General features: G+C 30.3%; 1 protein-coding gene across 1 annotated transcript in view; it reads right to left on the bottom strand.

Moving 5' to 3' along the window:
* LOC129987514 (uncharacterized) overlaps window positions 1-19,027 on the bottom strand; it is a 501,789-nt gene extending 482,762 nt beyond the window's left edge. Inside the window, exon 1 of the mRNA XM_056095487.1 lies at window positions 18,847-19,027. Within this exon, the coding sequence (XP_055951462.1) occupies window positions 18,847-19,027 (181 nt within the window). The remainder of the gene's footprint in view (window positions 1-18,846) is intronic.
* Window positions 19,028-19,807: the final 780 nt, after the last annotated feature.

Below are 19,807 nucleotides of genomic sequence, written 5' to 3'. Positions count from 1 at the left end.
ACCGATCAAACCATTTCCGATGCTTTTTACTGCTGAAAACGGCTGTCAATGTCATGGTCTACTGCGCTGTATTAACCCGTTTTCCCTTATGCAACCCATATTTTACAAAAGTCTTTAGAACAGGATGCACAGCATGACACCTATTTAAAAATTTCCCTACAATCTAGACTTAAAAAAATCTAGTTTCTTAAAAAAATTGTACAAGCAAAGTTTGAATCTGGCATCCTACAAAATGTCTTAGAATGTTTTGTAAAATATGAAATGATTAATCTTTTTCATATTTCTTAAGCATTCTATGCAATCTCATATGACAAACTGTCGAAGTATGAAACATTTCTTTTTGAAATTATGTGAAAGAGCATGACTTTCTCAAACTCAGAATTTGTCTTTTGCATTTTACACATAGCTCAATTGTAGAATATATTATTTTTAAATAAAAATCTTAAATCATATTTGCTATTTTATATAATACCTAGTTATTACATACAATGCCTTTGAAACTATATAGCTTATTCTAATTACTCTTAAATTTCATATTAATCTAAAAGTGCCTAGGTTGTCTATAGAGTGATTGATGGCATTTCATACCTTGTTCTCACAAAAAAATCGAAGACATTTTGTTATTATAAACCTTTTTTAAAAAAATGGTAATATCGTCATGTGGAAAAAATGGCATAAAAATGCAATTAATGTTTATGTATTTGGAAAATCTTGAACAAAATGGAAATAAAAGTGGTCACAGCACAGAGTAGGAGGTTAAGTAATAAGCGCATGCGCTGTACGTTATACAATGCAAAATTAGTTGCATGTTCAGAAAACATGAGGAGATATGTTTAGCTTGAGAAAAATCGTATCGCATGAATTAATTATATATACATTTCAAATGAAATGAATTGGATCTGAGTATTTTATAAATTTAAAAGAAGTGATGATGAACTATAGTCGAAATACCAATAAAAGCGAGTAGCATATATAAACTTTGATTTTGAGTCCAATAACAAATACGATCTAGAAATTGGTCAGTTACAATAAAAAGTGACATTTGGCTTAAACTATATAATCTGGTCTTTTTATTTAATCAAACAAAGTACCTTGTTTTTTCGCCAACATATTTTTATTTCTGACACGATAACTATTATTGATCGAGAGCCAATTATGGATTCAAAAATAGCAAAATAATACCCTTTTTTTCTGTTTTACAAATCAATATAAAAGCGGAAAAAGTAAAAACTTATCCTACGCGTGATGTCTGATTGCATACTAGCTCTTATCTAATAAAACATTGAAAAAAAGTTATATACATCGAAAATAAAATTACATGCGCTTTAAAAGGCTCACAATTTTCTTTTGCGAACTGTGGAGAACATTGTAAGCTGTTATTAGGGAGAAATGTCTTTTTTGCAAGTTATATTTCATTGATTAATCTATTTCTGTCTCATATTACAACTTGTGTATGCAGATTATATAGCACAGTTACTAGCGTGTTTTTTGTAAGTATTAATCACTTGGTTCACAGTAAAAAATCAGCCATTGGCTGATTCGAAATGTGATAAAGTTTTTCTTTGCTATATTTGAAACAGGCTTCAAACCACTACTTTACAAAATGATATATAAATAAATGGCTATTTATAAACTATACATAAACAGAATTATTTGAAATTAAAGGTTGTATGGAACACTAAATGTGTATACGAGCGATAATAGTGTTGAGAGATGTAATAGGGGATGAAAGTTTGGCATTTACAAGAACAACAATAAAAAAAACTAGTTGTTAAGAGACAATGGTAATATTTTATAGCGCTCAATGCCAATTATCTTAATGGGTCAGCTTTTTGATAAACTATATACTGGCTTTAAATGTGGGTTTACACTCGGCCAGTTATAAGGTGCCAGTAGGGAGCGCATGCGTAGAATGGCTGAAAAATGCTGTTCAGTCCATAGCGAATACTTGTTTCGACGGGACAACAGAATATCGCTTCTTTTTTTTTAACTGTGCAACCATTCGCAGAATTTGGAATTGTTTTTTTGGCGCCTTATCATAAATTAATTCCGCCATTTTTTGCTCTTTGTTCTTTCTGATGTGTGTTTTTATTCATTTCATCTGCGATTTTCTTATAGTTTACAAATTTTGATATGCTGACCTTTCATTATATTTTACCCCATTTCTTTGAGTAAATATCCATAAATTTAATATGATATGCAGTGAAAAAGAAAAATTCAGGGACGCCAAAACAGCAATTGGCAGCCAAGCATGGAACGCCTGAATCTATCTAATGAAATTGTGGCAAACATAAATCAGTCCCTTTCTGCACATGCGTTGTCTTAAGAGCTGTCTTATAACTGGCCAAGAGTAAAACCACCACTGATGAGAATTTTTTTTTTTTTAAATTCTCAGTGAGTATCGTATTATATTATACTGTTTATCCCTAATTTTCTGCATCATATGCTATTTTCAAAAGAAAAAAATCGATAAAAACTATTCAAATTGAGATAAAAAGAAATTAAGACCTATTTTAAATTTTATTTGTTTTATAGTTTGACTTATAAAATTTAAATAAAAAAGCATTTATCTACTAAATAATAAATTATACAGCCAATAGGTTTGCATATATGTAAAAAATAGTGAATAAAAATATGATTTATAAATGTTATTTCCTTGTTCATTATATGTACATCAATTTCGAAATAATAATCATTTTCATTTAATTTTCTGTATGTTTTCTTTCTGTTCTATATTTCTTGTACATTAAATTCAGAATACGCCAGTATCGAAAAAAAAAATAGGCGAGCTTTTATAAAACAAATGTATTAGAAAATTGATGTTTTTAATCAAATTTAATAAATAAGGCATAAAAACAAAGCATTGATTTCTCACATGGGAAACAAAAAAATGTAAATATTTTTAATGATAAATAATATTTTTAAAGTCACGTGGGTATTAAAATGTAGTATATGGATTTTGAGTTTTAAAATGTAATATTAAAGTATCGACAATGATTATTCAAATTCTATTATTTTCTGGTACGTGGTTATAACCTTTTCTAATTTTTTTTTTTTTTTGAAATTTTGTGAATAAGATAAAACAAATATATCCCTCAAAAAGCAAATGCATATTCATTATTTCTTTTTTGTGAGATATTTACCTTTTTTATTGTTATTTCTCTTGGAAAAAAGGAATGAATTGTTGCTATTTTTTTCATATGGTTGAAGCATTAGAAAGAATATTTGCAATTGCGAAATATTTTTTTTGAAACACCAATTAACATATCTTGTAGCCCACACAAGCTGCAAAAATTTGATATATCATTAAAGTAACACATTTTAAGAAAATCTTTAAAAATGATCAATTTTTAGTGCATAAGCCTTTTTCCGTTCGTTTTCATAAAATCATAATTTTGCTTTTTTCTACCTTAATTTAATTTTTAAGAATTTAATTATAAGTTATTTTTTTACATAGTTTCTGAACATTTTTGGTAACTTGACTTCTTTTTTTCTCTCTCAGGAATTTTTACAAATTTTTAAGTTAGCTTTTTCTAATAAATCTTTTTTACATTTATTTTCAACCTTTTAGATTACTATTTTTCTGTTCCTGTAAATAACTAAATATATAGAGAAAGTAAAGTTTCTTTTTATTTTCTTGCAAATATTTTACTATTTATAATGATTTTCTTTTTAATGATAAGCAAGACAAACATTTGAGAATAGAAAAAATATTTTGTCTCCAAAATAATTCTTATTTTTTTAATTAAATTTGAGAAGTAAGCCATATTTATTTTCTACTAGATTTTCATTTTTTTTCTATTTTTTTCGCCAGATGAGAAAAAAATGAAAAGAAATTATACAAGGAAATAATTAGTTTATTTTAATTGTTCATCTGTTTTGGATATTTTTATTAAATAGAAATTTCCCTTTTAATAAACGTTTGTCTAATCAAACGTTTTATTCCATGTAAAATAAACTGCTTATGTTCTTTTTCGTCAGAGGAAATAAAAATCGTCTGAAAAAATTTAAATAATAATAAAATACATTATCATGAAAACGAGTGACATTGAAAATTCGTTCTATAAACCAATGAGAAAATAAACAGATTGCACTTTCTTCCTATTTAGATTTACTTTCTATTTTTCTCCACACACTTTTCTTATTATCTGAAAATTAAGATTTTTGCACATTAAAAATTTTTTGTTTTCATTTCTGAAATAAAAAATTGTCATCAAAATATTTATTTCATTTCTTAGTTGTGTTGTAAATAGTAAATTACTTTAATTTATTGTTTTCGATGGCAAATCATTTATTTCTTATAATGACTCATATGAAAACATTTCATACATTAGTATATTAATTATGGTATTTAAAAATCTAATTTTCTGAAATTGTATTATCAAAAATAAAACATAAAAATTATTGAACATAGAAACATGGAAATAAAAATTCTAATATGAATTTACTATAACGAATATTTTCTTCCCTTTTTTCCAAAAGAATCATTTAATATTTCAATGAAAAACAAGCAGGTGATATTTACAGTCAACAACTTAAAAATAAATTCTCACACATATGATTAAAAGCAAACGATCTTTGAGAAAAAAAAAATCAAGTTTTTTTTTTTTTTTTGTTCAGCAGGGGAAAAAAAAAAGTTCTATAAAAATAAACTTAGTAACATTTCTCCTATTTTAACGGATACTGATTTCTTTGTACCATTGTAAACCAAACATAACCGCATTCCAATTCCTTTAAGGCCCTACTTATTTATAAAGTAAAGAGAGATTTCAAAAGAGAAAAAAAGGAGAAAAAAATTGCTCCTTGCTCTTTTTTTTGTACTTATTTCTCTCCTGTTAACATATACTAGACTAGAATTTCAACGATTTCAGATAGTAGAAACCACACACACACACACATATATATATATATAGAAGGGGGGGGGGGCAAGGGTGCTTTACAAACCAATTACGATCCCAAATCGTAAAGTGGGGAGTTCAAGAGCAAAGAATAAAGGGGAAAAGTTATTTAGTAGCAAGTGAAAACATTTTCTTTTGAAATGTACTTTTGAGCAATTTGAGGAGTACCTCGTTTCGATATTTAAGAAAAATATCTAGAAGATTTGTATCAAAGTATCTTTCTTAAAGAAATGATTATTCTTTTTTTTATCCCTAAAGAATAAATAACTTTATTACAAGCTGTTGTATAATGAGTTTACAGAATAATGCAAAATAATAAAAAAAGTTCTTCACCAGATTATGTTAGGTTTTAAAGAAGTAAATATACTCACTAAAGAAAATAGTAAGAAAGAATGAAAAAATGCACGAAGCTGTAAAGATAGATGATAAATTTTCTTAGAATAAACTTATTGCTACATATGTTACAGCTAAAGTACAGAAATCAGTTATTCTGTAAATTTGCTAAGTATTCTCAACATTAACTAGGGTGCTCCGTTAAAGTACGAAAAATTGCTTCATTTCGCAAATTACCTAAGCAATCTGCGAATTATCTAGATAATCTCCACATTACTTACTAGGCACTCGTTAAAGTGAATATATGATCTTTGCTCGAACAATAGCAATGTTTCTGTACGTTTAAATTAATTGTTTATTTATTTTTATAGAATCAAGTTAATACAATCAAGAAATATATTAGTTGATAGAATCAATTAAAAAACTTCAACACAAAGAATCAAATTGTTTAAAATATTATTGCAATTGACATAATGTTATTTATTTATTTTTCGATTGCTAAAGAATCACGTTAATATAATCAAGCAATCCACACATTAGTTGATAAAATCAATTGAAAAATTATAATACAAAGAATCAAACGATTTAACATATTATTAAAATAAGGAAATAAATTAGCGAAACGTATGATAAAATTATGATCATTTATTAATGCAATTTAAAGATTCGTTGACAATTTGAATTGCAAAGAAATTGGTTTTTGCTACAAACACACCTATTTGTGGTACATTTAGTTTTGTATACACTTTTTAGAAACCCTTCTAGGGAACCAAGGGATTGTTTTATTGCTATTTGACAAAGATATTTCTATAGTAGGGATATCTTTCGTTAAAATCTCTTTTTGTAAACCCAGAATTCAAATCTCACATTCAACTTTTGAACATTAACTATACGGAAGCCTCTAATGTGTACATTATCTAGTTAAAATGTAGAAAACTCTTTATTCTGCATTTTAATGGAGCAAATCAATTAATATTTCAAATTAGCTATTTAATCCGCACATTAACGCCTTTCTAGCTTTAACGGTAACACATATAAAACTTTGATTTGATTTGATTTGTTCTACTATGGCAAACATGAAATTTTGTGATGAAGTTTCCACTTTTATCTTCATGCGTTAGAGAACTATGATTTTCTATTCTGTTTTGCCATTGATATTATAGTATTTAAATATTTCCAGATAGTAATTATAGAATAGAAATTTTACTATGAGTCTAATGCAAAATGATCAAATTACTGGCTCTTTTACAAATTCAAACCATAAAACATAAAACAATTTTCTTTAAAGAAATTTCAGTGTTCATTTTCTTTCCCGCTGGCTAAATATGTAAGCACAAAAACGCGTTTTACACTTTCGTTGCAGCGAAATAAATTTCCTTTTTTCCGAGACTTCATGTTGATTTTCTGAAAAATAAATTGCTAAATTTACTAGTGATAAATATAAAATGTGTGTGTGTGTATTGGAATTCTACAGGAAAGAATATTAGAGGGTAGAAGTGGGTTTCTCGGAGAGAGATTTTTGAAATTGTCATTAGAATGTTAAATAATTAAAATTTAAGCATGTTTATTTGCAATAGCATTTGAAAAGATTATTGCACAAAAATGACTATTATCATTTAAAAATTCAAATAAAGTATCTTTTTAAAAGGCACTATTTTATTCCTTACACAATTTTATTCTAATAACACAATTTTTTGGATTTTTTTTTTGCAACATTTTTAACAATATATTTTACTATCGCAATGAAATTGCTCATTAAATATTTAATTATTTGATTCTCTGTATTGTTAAAAAATAGAATGTTAATTAACTAAAATTTAAGATAGTTTATTTGCGATAATATCTGAAAAGATTATTGCACAAAAATGACTTTTATATCATTTAAAAATTCAAATAAAGTATCCTTTTAAAGGACATTATTTTATTCCTTATACAATTTTATTCTGAAGACCCACAATTTTTTAGATAATTTTTTTTTGCATCATTTTCAACAATATATTTTACTATCGCAATGAAATTGTTCATTAAATATTTAATTATTTGATTCTCTATATTGTTAAAAAATTAGAATGTTAATTAATTAAAATTTAAGATTGTTTATTTCCGATATCTTCTGAAACGATTATCGCACAAAAATATTTTTATATCATATAAAATTTAAGTAAACTATCTTTTTAAAGATAAATTTATTTGTTACGTAATTTTATTCTGATGTTCGGCAATTTAAAAAAAAAATAATTTTTTGAATTCATTTCAACAATATATTTTTCTGTCTCATCAAAATCAAAACCTTTTTCATTCTTCATTGAATATTTAATCATTTGATTTTTTATATTATTAAAAAATAAAGAATGATTTAGCTTATAATATTTTGATAGTTACAAAGAATCTGTAAGTGAAATAATATTACTGCAAAAAGTAACAAGAAATATGATTATCAGGACACTTAAGCTTTTAAAGGAACAAAAATGTTACGGAATTCTAATAGAAATTTTCATGTACTCAATAAACAGAACAGATGTAAGAGGATTTAATAATGATGACTTTAAGGACAGTATTACTCTGATACTTGTTTTGTTAAAAGAATCGTGAAATGAAATTTTGTTTTGTTAAAAGAATCGTGAAATGAAGTTTTGAAAAATTTTTAATGAAACTAAACACAACCAATGTTTCTTGCGAAACAATGGGTCGTCAAAACTTTTAGACTTTTTCGTCATAGAGATGTGCGCTTTATCTTTATATCTTCTACTAATAAAAAAATTAAATAAAGTGTTGGTTATTTATATGATTTTGTAATGATATTTTGTTGTTTCTTATGGCACTTGCCATGGACAAGTCCGCTGTTACGAAGACAACGATTTTAAGCTGGAGGGAGAGCGTCTCTTGTTTTTTAGTAGCGCCATCTAAGGCCAAGAGTACAACTTTGCTACTCACACATCACTCCTTCGCTTGCACAACCCCTTTTTACAGGAGGGCGCATTCACACATCTCACATATAGAACAGAGGAAGAACAAGCATGCCCAAACCGGGACTCGAACCCAGGACGCCCAGATCACGGGGAAGACGCGCTACCCCTACGCCAGGACGCAGGCGTAATGATATTTTAAACAATTTTAATCAGTTGAAAATGAAAGTATTTTTGACGTTTTTGCTCTGTAATATACGAAAATATTTTTGCAGAAAGATGAATTTTACAGCAGAAGGAATTTCCCAAAACTTTTTGCATACTCTCCAATAAAGATCTTATCCCTCTCCTTTCCGGCAAAAAATTGTGGATCTCGGGTAAGACCGCAATGCCTGGTAAAGCATTGGCAAACAGTAATTACGAAATATAAATTTTTGAAGTAAATATAGCATTTTTACTTAATCTAATCAGGAAATAAGTATTTTAGGCGGGGTTTTTTTGTTTGTTTTTTGTTTTTGTTTTTTTTATCTATTGGAACAAAAATTTAAAATAAAATTACAATTGTAATCAAAAGATCATATACCGAATTTTATTGATTAAGACATCGCATCAACTAATTATGGCGCTTAAATTCATGAAATGTACAGACCAAAACAGCAAACCCTTTGAAAAATTAGGTTCAAAATGTAATAATGACCAATATTTTAGTTTTTACGAAAAGATCGAATTTTATTTCTCTAGTTCTTTACGTTTTGTAGTTAACGATTTCTCTTGCATTCGAACAGCAAGACAAACTGTCTTCCTCTAAATGGATTTGATTCAAAATTTGCTAGACATCTACAAATTTCATTTTAAGTCCATGAACCAAATTTCATCTATCTAGATCAAAGTGTTTTACCGCCATCGTGTTCACAGATACTCAGATATAAAATTAAAAATGTGTTTTTTGCTCAAGGAAGTCTGATACTTGCATATTCGCCAAAATTTCGAATTCTATGTTTATGACGATTACTTCTAATAAAGAAAAAAAAAAAAATTTTAAATGTAATTTTCACGGCACCAATATAATTATCGTGCAGTTTTGTTCCTGAATTTAAAATAATTAAGAATATCTTTCAATATTAAATCCTATTGTTGTAATAAAACTAAAATCATTTCCACTGCTTCATCAAATTTAGTTATATCAACGTCCCGTTTTTAAAGCAACACCAGAGCTATTTTGGAACGGAATTCGTAATTTTGAACAGAGATCTGATGATGAGGACGACACCTGAGTTGGAAGCACCCTTATCCAAAGTTCCACACCACACCAACGGGAGAAATTCATCAAATTTGAATCGTACAATTTTCCTCCATAACTTGAAGTTGAGAAAGAAAAATTCTATTAATTATGCATGAGGAATCAGAAAGTGAAATGATATTACGGCATAAAACATTTTCACGGCATAAAACATTTCACACTGTAGGTACAGTGTGAAATGAATGACCCGAGTTCTGTAGTTTTTGATTTTAATATCATACAATGGGATTCGACTGATTTCAAAAAAAGTTCATGTACACAATACCCGGTAGAGATATTAAACTACTAAAATAACATGGTTTTAATGCTTGTCGCTTTTTGATACTTAAAAATCTCTTTATCGATGGAGTCATAAATATCAATATCTGGAAGACAAAACTCCGCTTGTTAGTGTTTTTTTTTTTTTTTGAGAAAATATTTAAATACAAATCATATGAATCTTATACTTATAACATATGAATATTTTGTAATCTTACCATGCATAGGAACTAATACTGGTTATTTAAATAAAATAACATTATGAATGCACTTAGTTTAAAATGTTATTTGGAAACAGTCTGTTACATTACAGTATTCATTTTACAGCGTATCTATTATTAGTTATATTTTTGAACTTACGCTCAGTTTCATCATGGTGAAATCGGGTCCGAGATGACACTGTATGACATTGTCAGCATGAAAGCAGACAGAAAAAGGCGGTAATAGCTAGTTATAAAAAAAAAATTGTGTGTTTGTGTAATAGCGTTTTTTTTTTCAAGAAATTCTTCTATACATATAAACTTTAAAAGCAAAAATATTAAATATTAAAAAGTAAAAAAAAAAAAAAAAAAAAGCGATAAACGCGACTCGAACCGAGGACCCACAACACACGCGTCAATCATGTTGCTCGGATCATTATACTGCATTGGCCAAACTTCGATTCAGAAGCAGAATATGCTTATTCTAATAGTTAGTTATAAAAAAAAAATTGTGTGTGGAGGGGGTGGGGTAAAATTGCTTTCAGGAAATACACCTATACAGATAAACAAAAATAAAACCCTTTATCTAATTATATAATTTGATCCAAATCGGTGGAGCTGTTTCGAGATACACAAAATAAATTTATATATATATAAGAATTAATTGCTTATTTAAAGTTATAAGGTATTATGCAAAATCGATTTGATTGAATTTAAATACAACCAATATTCCCGGCGAAACGCACACTGAACACTAAAATCGGTTGGTATGGTTGGTTGGTTTATAAATTCGGATATATTATATGTGATAGATTAGTGCAAATTTACATAGCTACTTCTGTTAATAATTATTTTCTAAATAAATGTAGTAATGTATTGTGTGTGGAGGGGTAATTAGTAATTAATCATTAGTAATTATTAATCAGTAATTACTAATTACTAAATTGTAAATAGTAATTTATTACTAATTACAATTTAAAATACCATTTCTTTTTAAAAAAACTTCCTCCTTAAAAAATGTACACATGTTTTAATTCTTTTTGATATCATGTTAATTTCAGTTAAATCTACTGGAAAAAAAAACATTGAAAATTCTCAACCACAGAATTCTAATTGAACAAGAACATCACCAAAATCTTCATTCATTCAAAAACAGGTTAGATGATATATTTCTTAACAATAAGGATATCATCATTAATTTCATGACGTTTCATTATCGAAACTAATAGCATTAGAGAATAAAAAATTACATCATTTCGAAAACAGGATCACACCTCTATCCAAAACCAATTTAAATATTTTACTTTTAAATAATATCCCATAAACTACTTTCATGTTTTGAACCTCTAAAATGAACCACTCCCATTTCCTCATCAGTTTCTCTCTCTTCATATGTAACAGTATTTACAAGTCAATAAAATATTTCACGTGCGTGGACATTGTAACAAATGATTAAATACTGTACTCACTTAAGCCATCGTGTCGCGTTTCGTTTAAATTGGATTTTCACTCGAGATATGAATTATGCAAAAATGTTGATCAGTACGTCATCGTGATAAAAGCGTTCCGTTGATAAATCGGGTTTTAGAGGCATGTTTATCATGAGATAAACCCAGTAATAAATTAATATAATTCCTTTCCATACGGATCTGATGTTAAAGTTCAAACATGTACTGGATGTAATTGTCAGAATAATAATAAATTTATTGTTTTATTCTATTAATTGTGATAATATTATTGGCATATTCTGCCGCAAGATCCTTTTGTACGATAAATTGGGCCTAAGCCTAAATTCAATAAGATAAAATTAAATAAAAATGTGCTTAAAGTATAAAACAAGAAAAAGCGAGAAGAAACGAAAAAAAGTGGGAGTTGACTTCTCAAAACTTTAGCAGATAAACTTACCTTGTCAGAGAGGGCCTTACATGACATGAGCGTACTATAGTTGCGAAATATTAACTTTTAGAGAGAGTTTAGCATTTTTGCTGAATCTATTGTGTCATCCTTAGAGAGTTGCAGTATCCAAAAATCGAATATGGGTTTTAGACATGTTTTTTCCAACCAATTGAAACAAAAATTTCACACAAAACTGTACTTGCAGTCACTAAACGCCGTACAAAATTTTATATACTTAAGTCATTGCGTTTTTAAGTTGCCGCGTTACGAAACTACAGACCGACAGATGATCAACTCGTAGCTGCATTTGGCTGAAAGTTTGAGATTATCTACAATATAAATGCACGTTCCACAGGGGCATCTCGAAATTGTGGATGATAAGCTTCCGGCATGGTGGGTGGTTCTCGCTATCCTTGTGAGTACACGAAAAGGTAGGAGTCTGGATCCTCCTATTGATGAAGGGACGTACTTCCTTAGGGAAGGGTTGAACCATGGCGGGTGATGGCCCTTAGAATTCCACCACAATTCTTGCCAGTGTTGTTGGTGCGGCGGTTCAGTCATTCAAGATTTTCCGTGTGCCTTCGAGCAGCTCGGAGAAGTTAGTTTATGATTACACTATAAATGTTAAATCTGTGTACAGAATTTTACTTTTCTGCTTCTCTTCGTATTGTAATTATAGTGTCAACAACTTATATTCGAATAGCCGCACAGAAACTTTCTCTGGATAGAATTTATCAAAATTTGATAGAAATCTGCAAATTTGGTGTAAAGACTGTATAATAAATGTCAAATGTCTATCTCAAAGCGTCTTTGAGTAGTTATCTTCGTCGCAGACAAATAGACAGACAGACATTTTCCAGAAATGTGTTTTTCTAACTCTAGGAAGTCTGAAACGCGGATATTCGTTAAAATCTCGATTTCGAATTTTTTTAACAATTACTGTCCTTTCTTTATGCAACGTATACGAGAAACTAAAATTGTACGACTAGTAAAAATCAAATATCATGTAAAATCATCTTGTTTTGAAGTCTCATGGAGTCTGTTTTCTGAACATTGGCCAAATTATGAAGAGAATCTATATCTGACAGGTTAGTTAATTAAGAGTAACGTCAAATTTTGAAGTTACAAATATCTTTTTTAAGATTAGACTGTGATTTCGAATCCTGATTACATGTTTAGTTTAGATGATGTGCCGTTTTAAAGTTTCATGGAGTTTGTTCTTCGAATTGTCAGATTGCAAAGACTAACTGCACCTGAGAATTAGTGACTTATGACTAATGTTCCGTTTTGAAGTTACAGAAAGCTAATTTTAAATTATACTGTAACTTTGAATCAGATCCAGATGTTTAGTTTAATTTAAATAAATGAATGTCTCATTTTGAAACCTCATATAGTCAATGTTTTCAGGCAACAGCCAAAACCTATTAGAGTTGAGGTATAACATCCTTATTAGAGTATCCGAGACAGACGACTCCCATCGGTTTAAACAGCTGTCACAAATTCAGAGATTTGCGAACAGTCACAAAGAAAAAAAAAATCTCATCAACAGCAAACAATATTGGCTCCCTTAATAAATAGACATTTTGACATTAATGTAGATAACCTGAAGTTGCTGAAAGCTTATTTTGGATTATACTATAATTTTGAATCGGATCCAGATGTTCAGTTTAACTTCAATAAATTAATGTCTCATTTTGAAGCCTCACATAGTCAATGTTTTCAGGCAACAGCGTAAACCTATTAGAGGTGAGGTACAGTGTTAATACAAATGATGGACCCGATTTAAAAAAATCATATTTTCGAAACTACCGCACATATTACAATAAGTGATACATGAATTTAAAGAGAAATACACCAAGTGTTTTTTCAGTTACAAATGTTCGATTTGTAACTCTCTTGTTACACGGTTACGTGCAATCTGTAATCCAGTTCGTTCCAAATTTTTTGTGGCATCACTCTGTCAATGGTTCTGAATGCTGCACAAATGCGTTCTTTATGTTCTGACAGCGTTTTCAGCATTGGTGGGGCATAAACAATGTCTTAATCACAAAATTTAAATCACAAAATCTTAAATCACTTAATTTACTTAAAATATTAAAATCACTTAATTTAGAAAGCATTTGGGCAGCATTCAGAACCATTGACAGAGTGCTGCTACAAAATGTTTGGAACGAACTGGATTACAGGGTGGACGTTTACCGTGTAACAAGAGAGTTACAAATAGAACACTTGTAACTGAACAAAACTTGGTGTATTTCTCTTTAAATTAATGTATCATTATTGTAATATGTGCAGTAGTTTCGGAAATATAATTTTTTTAAAAATCGGGTCCATCCTTTGTACACACCCTGTATAACACGTACTATGAAGGTACCTTCATTAGAGTATTCGATAAACTTTCGGTCAGACGATTTCCGTTGGTTCAAACGACTGTCACAAATTCGTAGATTTCCAAACAACCACAAAGAAAAAACACATTAATTCTCATCAACAGTAAACAATATCGGCTCCCTTAATAAACAGACATTTTGACATTAATGTAGGTAACGTGTGTCAGTTTTTGACGAGTTCACATGAAAATTAATTCTCTCCTCTTTCCTAATAGAGCACCGCTGGAGGAGAAAAACTCGTACGTTCTTATTACTTGAGCTGTCACAGGAGGCCGAGTAAGAATACCATTTATCTTTCAGATCTTTTTCCGGGAGTCATCAATAAAAATATCCATTCTTTCCAGCCGAGTCCCGCCCTGTACTGAGCTGGGTGAAAGTGTAATGCTGCTTGCTTCCTTCCACGAATGGAAATTATGAGTGATAATGTGGCCCTCCGTTTACTTGATTTGTTGTAATTTGAAAAATCGAGACTTTTCTTCGTTTCAGACTGATTTATAACCGCCGTGGTTTGTTAATGAGTTCTATTGCTCTAAACTTCGTTCGAAGGCAGCGTTTTATAAGTGTAATAGATGTAGAAAAAGGAAATTTTCGACACCAGGAGATGCATTGGTTGTTACAGCCACCTCTGTACTAAGGAAGAATTAACCTATGCAAATTATGACATAAAAATAATTGCTGTAGAAAAGTGTGATATTATATATGGAAATTGGTAATTTGGAGAAGCAACGTCACGCAATGCGATTATGTGGTAAACATACAGGGTTTATATTTAAATTAAATAATTCATTTAAATTCCAGCCAAGTTAGCTTGATGTTAAGATTGAACCAGATAATTTAGCTTGCCTTTGTCGAACAAATGTTGGTTGCGAATATTGTTTGCATTTAATTTAAATTATTAATAACTATATATTTATGATTCCCTCAAGAATGCATTTTCAAACATCAAATTGTAACAAAGATTATTTTAATAAACTTATTCCTGTTCTGCTTTTTATGTACATGAACCATCTTAATGTTATTGTTGCCCATGATATCATGGTACCATTAAAATTGTCATTATTTCAAATGTTATGTTATCTTCTACAGTAATAGAATTTTACAATCTGTTACATCTTCTTACGTCTAAATTCAAGTCAAGTTAGCTTTATGTTAAAATCGAACGAAACAATTTACTTTAACCTTAGTCTCTTTTGACAATCAACTGTCCGCTCCAAATATTGTTTGTATTTAATATCAATAACATTTTTTATTATTAAATTGATATTCAAAAGTAATATATTAATTGATTCCCTCAAAAAAGGCAACTCTAAGCATCAAATTGCGACAAAGATTAAGAAGTGGTATTTTAATAGACTTACACCTGTTCTGTTTATTATGTACATGAACCATCTTAATCATGGTGCCATTAAGATTTTAAGACACTATTTCCAATTATATATTATTTTCTACAGCAATAGAATTTCACTATCTGATTCATCTTGTTACCTCTAAATTCATATCAAGTTAGATTTATGTAAAGATAGAAAAAGGTAATTTATTTTAACTTTAACCGCCTTTGGCGATCCATTGTTCACTGCAAATATTGTTCGTATTTAATTTCAATCCTATTTCATATTATTAAATTACTATTTATGATCTTCCAAAAATGGTATTTTAAGCCTCAAATTGTGATAAATATTAAGAAGTTCTATTTTAATAGACCTGTTCTGGTTGATATGTACTTGAAACCATCTTAATATTATAGATGCTCGTGATATCATGATGCCATTAAAATCTTAAGTGTGTGGATATTTTAAACTGTTTATCTTCTACAATAAGGAAATTTCCTTATAATTAATGTTAAAATAATTCGCTATAATTAATTTAAATAATTAATTAAAATTAAATAATTTTACTATCCCTCGGCTAATTAATTGAATGTTTTATTATTATTATTATTTAGTTTTCATCAATGGAAGAAAAATCAAGCGATTAAATAACTGATGATGCAATGAAATTGGTTTAAATTTCAACAATGAAACGTTAAACTATGGGAAAATTGTTATTAAAAATTGTTAAAATTCAAAAGGAAATTGCAAGCCGATTTATTTTATAGCATTAGAAAGACAATTTCTTGAATTTCAAACTGATGCAAATTTTCTACAATAACATCTTCAAAAATTATCGTCGAAAAAATCTAACTATTTTTTTTATTTAATTAAAAGTTTTTAAAATATTGCCCATTGATGTTTAATCTTTCACATTAATCAATTTATATATTTTTCCATTCAAATTATATATGTGTTAAATTTTTTGGGTCTAGATCTAGCAACCTGACGTGTAGAGCATTATCAGGCACACATGCAAGCATTCTCCATGGTTATAAGTTACATTAGTTTAAGCTCCTAACATTAGTTATATCAGTTTACATACACGCATCCTAACCAGTTTCACAGCGAATGAACTTTAGATCGCTTTAATAAGGGCCAATACCATCTGTTTTTGAGAAAAAGTCCTAAAATTGCATAGAATTATGTATATTTGAGCTTAATATTGATTAACATGAGCTTTGAATATTTATTTTAATTTTATGAGCTCTGAAAATAATTGTAACTAAATTGTCACATGATGCTATAGACCTATGTGAGCTTTTAATATTTTTTTAGGCATTGCTTTCTGAAAACTGGGGGCAAAAACCAATGAATTATAAATATCTTTGAAGAATATTACATAAAGATCTATCAAATACAGAAGATCTGTTAAATGAACTATCAAGTGGCCATCTTATCTTAACCCTTCCCTTTAAAGGGCCATTTTTTTCTAGTCATAGTATATTAAAATATTTTTAGGATTGGGATTGGCATAAGAAAAGGGATTCATTTAACTTATTAGATAAATTTAATTTGATTCATTAATTGATTTGTTTAATTAATAATTAAGTAACAAATCAAAATATGGAATTTGTGCGAGATAAGGAACTGAAGCATCTAAGTTTCTGTCTTATTGAAAAATGCGTCAGAGCTTATCCCAATCTATATAACTTCCTTAGAAGATTGATAAATTTGGTGGGAAGATACTTCCCACGGCCCTTAAAAGGATTAAACAGTTAATTTCGAAACATCATTGGTTCTGTTCAAATTAAATGTTAGCTAAGAGTATCCACCAACGGCCGAACTTACACTGAGACAGTCGATTATCTGCATGAGCTCGCTTTCCCGAATTTAGTTATTTGAAACATAAATACAGAATTAGACAGAAAGTAGAAAGGGATTTGAGACTGAAGCTGTCAAGTTTTAATCCAAATATTAAATATCTCATTGTTGGCAAACAATGTCAGAAATTCATTGAATATTCCCAATCTTGTCTATATATCGTGTGTCTTTTGCTTTTACTTTCTTGTATACATAGTATAGAGAAAGCATAGTAATCGTCAAAAAATTCGAACTCTAGATTTTGAGGAGTGTCCACGTTTTAAACCTCCCTGATTGGTTTGGTCTGGTTATATTAACGTCCCGTTTGAAGCAACACTAGGGCTATTTTGGGACGGACCTCGTAATTTTGAACCGCGGTCAGATGACGAGGACGACACCTGAGCTGACACCCCCCTCTTCACACCACACCACACCAGCGGGAGGACGTTTGGTCATGACATATTTAACGTGCAACTGACCCCCTTACACGACGGTTCTTCGGAGGAATCGGGTCACGAACCTGAAACCCTCCGGTTCCGAAGCCGAGACCTTACCACCAGCCCACCACGGCCCTTAAACCTCCCTGAGTTCGTAAATACATTTTTATTAAATGTCTGTCTGTCTATGACAAAGATAACTCAAAAATGGTTTGAGCTAGGCCGTTGAAATTTGTTATACGGTCTTTACACCACATTTGACGATTTCTATAAAATTTTGGGTAATATCTATTCAGAGAAAATCTTTCTTATTCGAATATACACCAATGCCTTCAAGGCGTTCTCTGGAATAAAATCTTTATTAGGGTGTATGCGAGAAAGTGTTTGGAAGACCACAACCACTGGTTTACATTGTGATCGCAAGTAATAATAATGGATATTTTTTACGTCATAGGCTATACATTTATAATTATTTTAAAGGAATCTTTAATAATTTTAGACATATTTGTGCAAATAATATATGTTTGTACTTTTTTCATTTCCCAAAATATATTTTACATAACAGGTGGTCCACATAAACTAAAAGATTGGGAACCGCTGCTATGAAAGATTTTCTTTCAGAAACTTATCTTCTTACAAGGGATGTTCACATAAAAAGGTACGAAACGACACTGTGGGTATAAATGAAGACTTTATTCAAAGTATTCCCCGTAAGCCTGAGCACAACGATCCCATTGATTAACGAGCCGAAGGATTCCTTGTTCCCAGAATTCCTGTGGCCGTGACGGACCCAGTCCTTTACAGCGTTCTTGAGTTCGCCTTCCGAGTTGCAACGCTTCCCTTTCAGATGTTTTTTCAGATAACCAAACACATGAAAATCGCAGGATTCATGTTCAGGCTGTAGAGCGAATGGCCGAGCTGCTCCCACTTAAACTTGGCCAGTTTCGCTTATGTGATCCTGGAGACGTGTGGACGCACGTTATCATGGAGCAGAACCACACCCTTCGTGAGTAGCCGTGAGTTCTTGATGGACTTGCGTAGTCTTCGGAATGTCTCACAGCATGCATCGGAGTTAATGTTTCTTCTGTGCTCGAGGAATTCAACAAGTAGCAGACCTTGGACGTCGAAAAAGATGGTGAGCCTGCCTTTGGTTTTTTTTATGGGAAGATGACGACGTATGCTTCTACTGCATGCTGTACCGCTTTGTCTCTGGCTCGTAGTGATGGTACCAGCTCTCATCACTTGTGATGATCCGCTCCAGGAAAGCGGAGTCTTTATGATACCGAAATAAATGTTGAAGTGTTAGCCCCATACCCAGTTCCTTGTGCTGGTCTGCTCCTCAACCACACCCTCCGATAACCTCAACCTGTTGTGAACAATTATCCAAACTGTTCCAACGCTGACATCCACCTAAACCGCCAACATTCGCAATGTGACACGCCGATAATACATTTATGATGCTGTGATGACTGTGTTTGCCTGGCCTGGTCTCGGATCATCAACTAAACTCATACAGCCTACACGAAAACGGACACTCCATTTTCTCACTGTCTTGTCCAACACACAATCTTCCCCGTATACGGTGACCATCCGGCGATGAATAGCGGCTGGTGTAACAACTTCCGCTGACAGAAATTGGATAACGTTGCACTGATCTTCAATTGTCGAATTTTGTAATGTGAACGCCATCCTGTCTTCACATGAACTACCATGTCAATTGGACGGCGCTCTTTATAAAAGCCTCTCCTCTCTCCTGCGCATGCTCCGATCTACGCCGGAGACACAAATTGCATCAGATTACAAACACATCGCATTACAAACGTTTCGTACCTTTTCATTTGAATATCTCTTGTAAAAATAAAGAAAACATTTATAATATAATTGCATTACGAGCAATTTTATACAAAACCTTCATTCACTTACGACAAAATTAAAATATGTCTTTGCGAACTTCCTTTTAAAAAGACCCGGAAAATAATAATAAAAATGTTCTTTTTAAAGCGGAGATCGTTATCCGAA

This window comes from Argiope bruennichi, chromosome 10 (assembly GCF_947563725.1).
Source record: "Argiope bruennichi chromosome 10, qqArgBrue1.1, whole genome shotgun sequence".
NCBI classification, from domain to species: Eukaryota; Metazoa; Arthropoda; class Arachnida; order Araneae; family Araneidae; genus Argiope; species Argiope bruennichi.
This window is presented reverse-complemented; position numbering and strand designations above follow the sequence as displayed.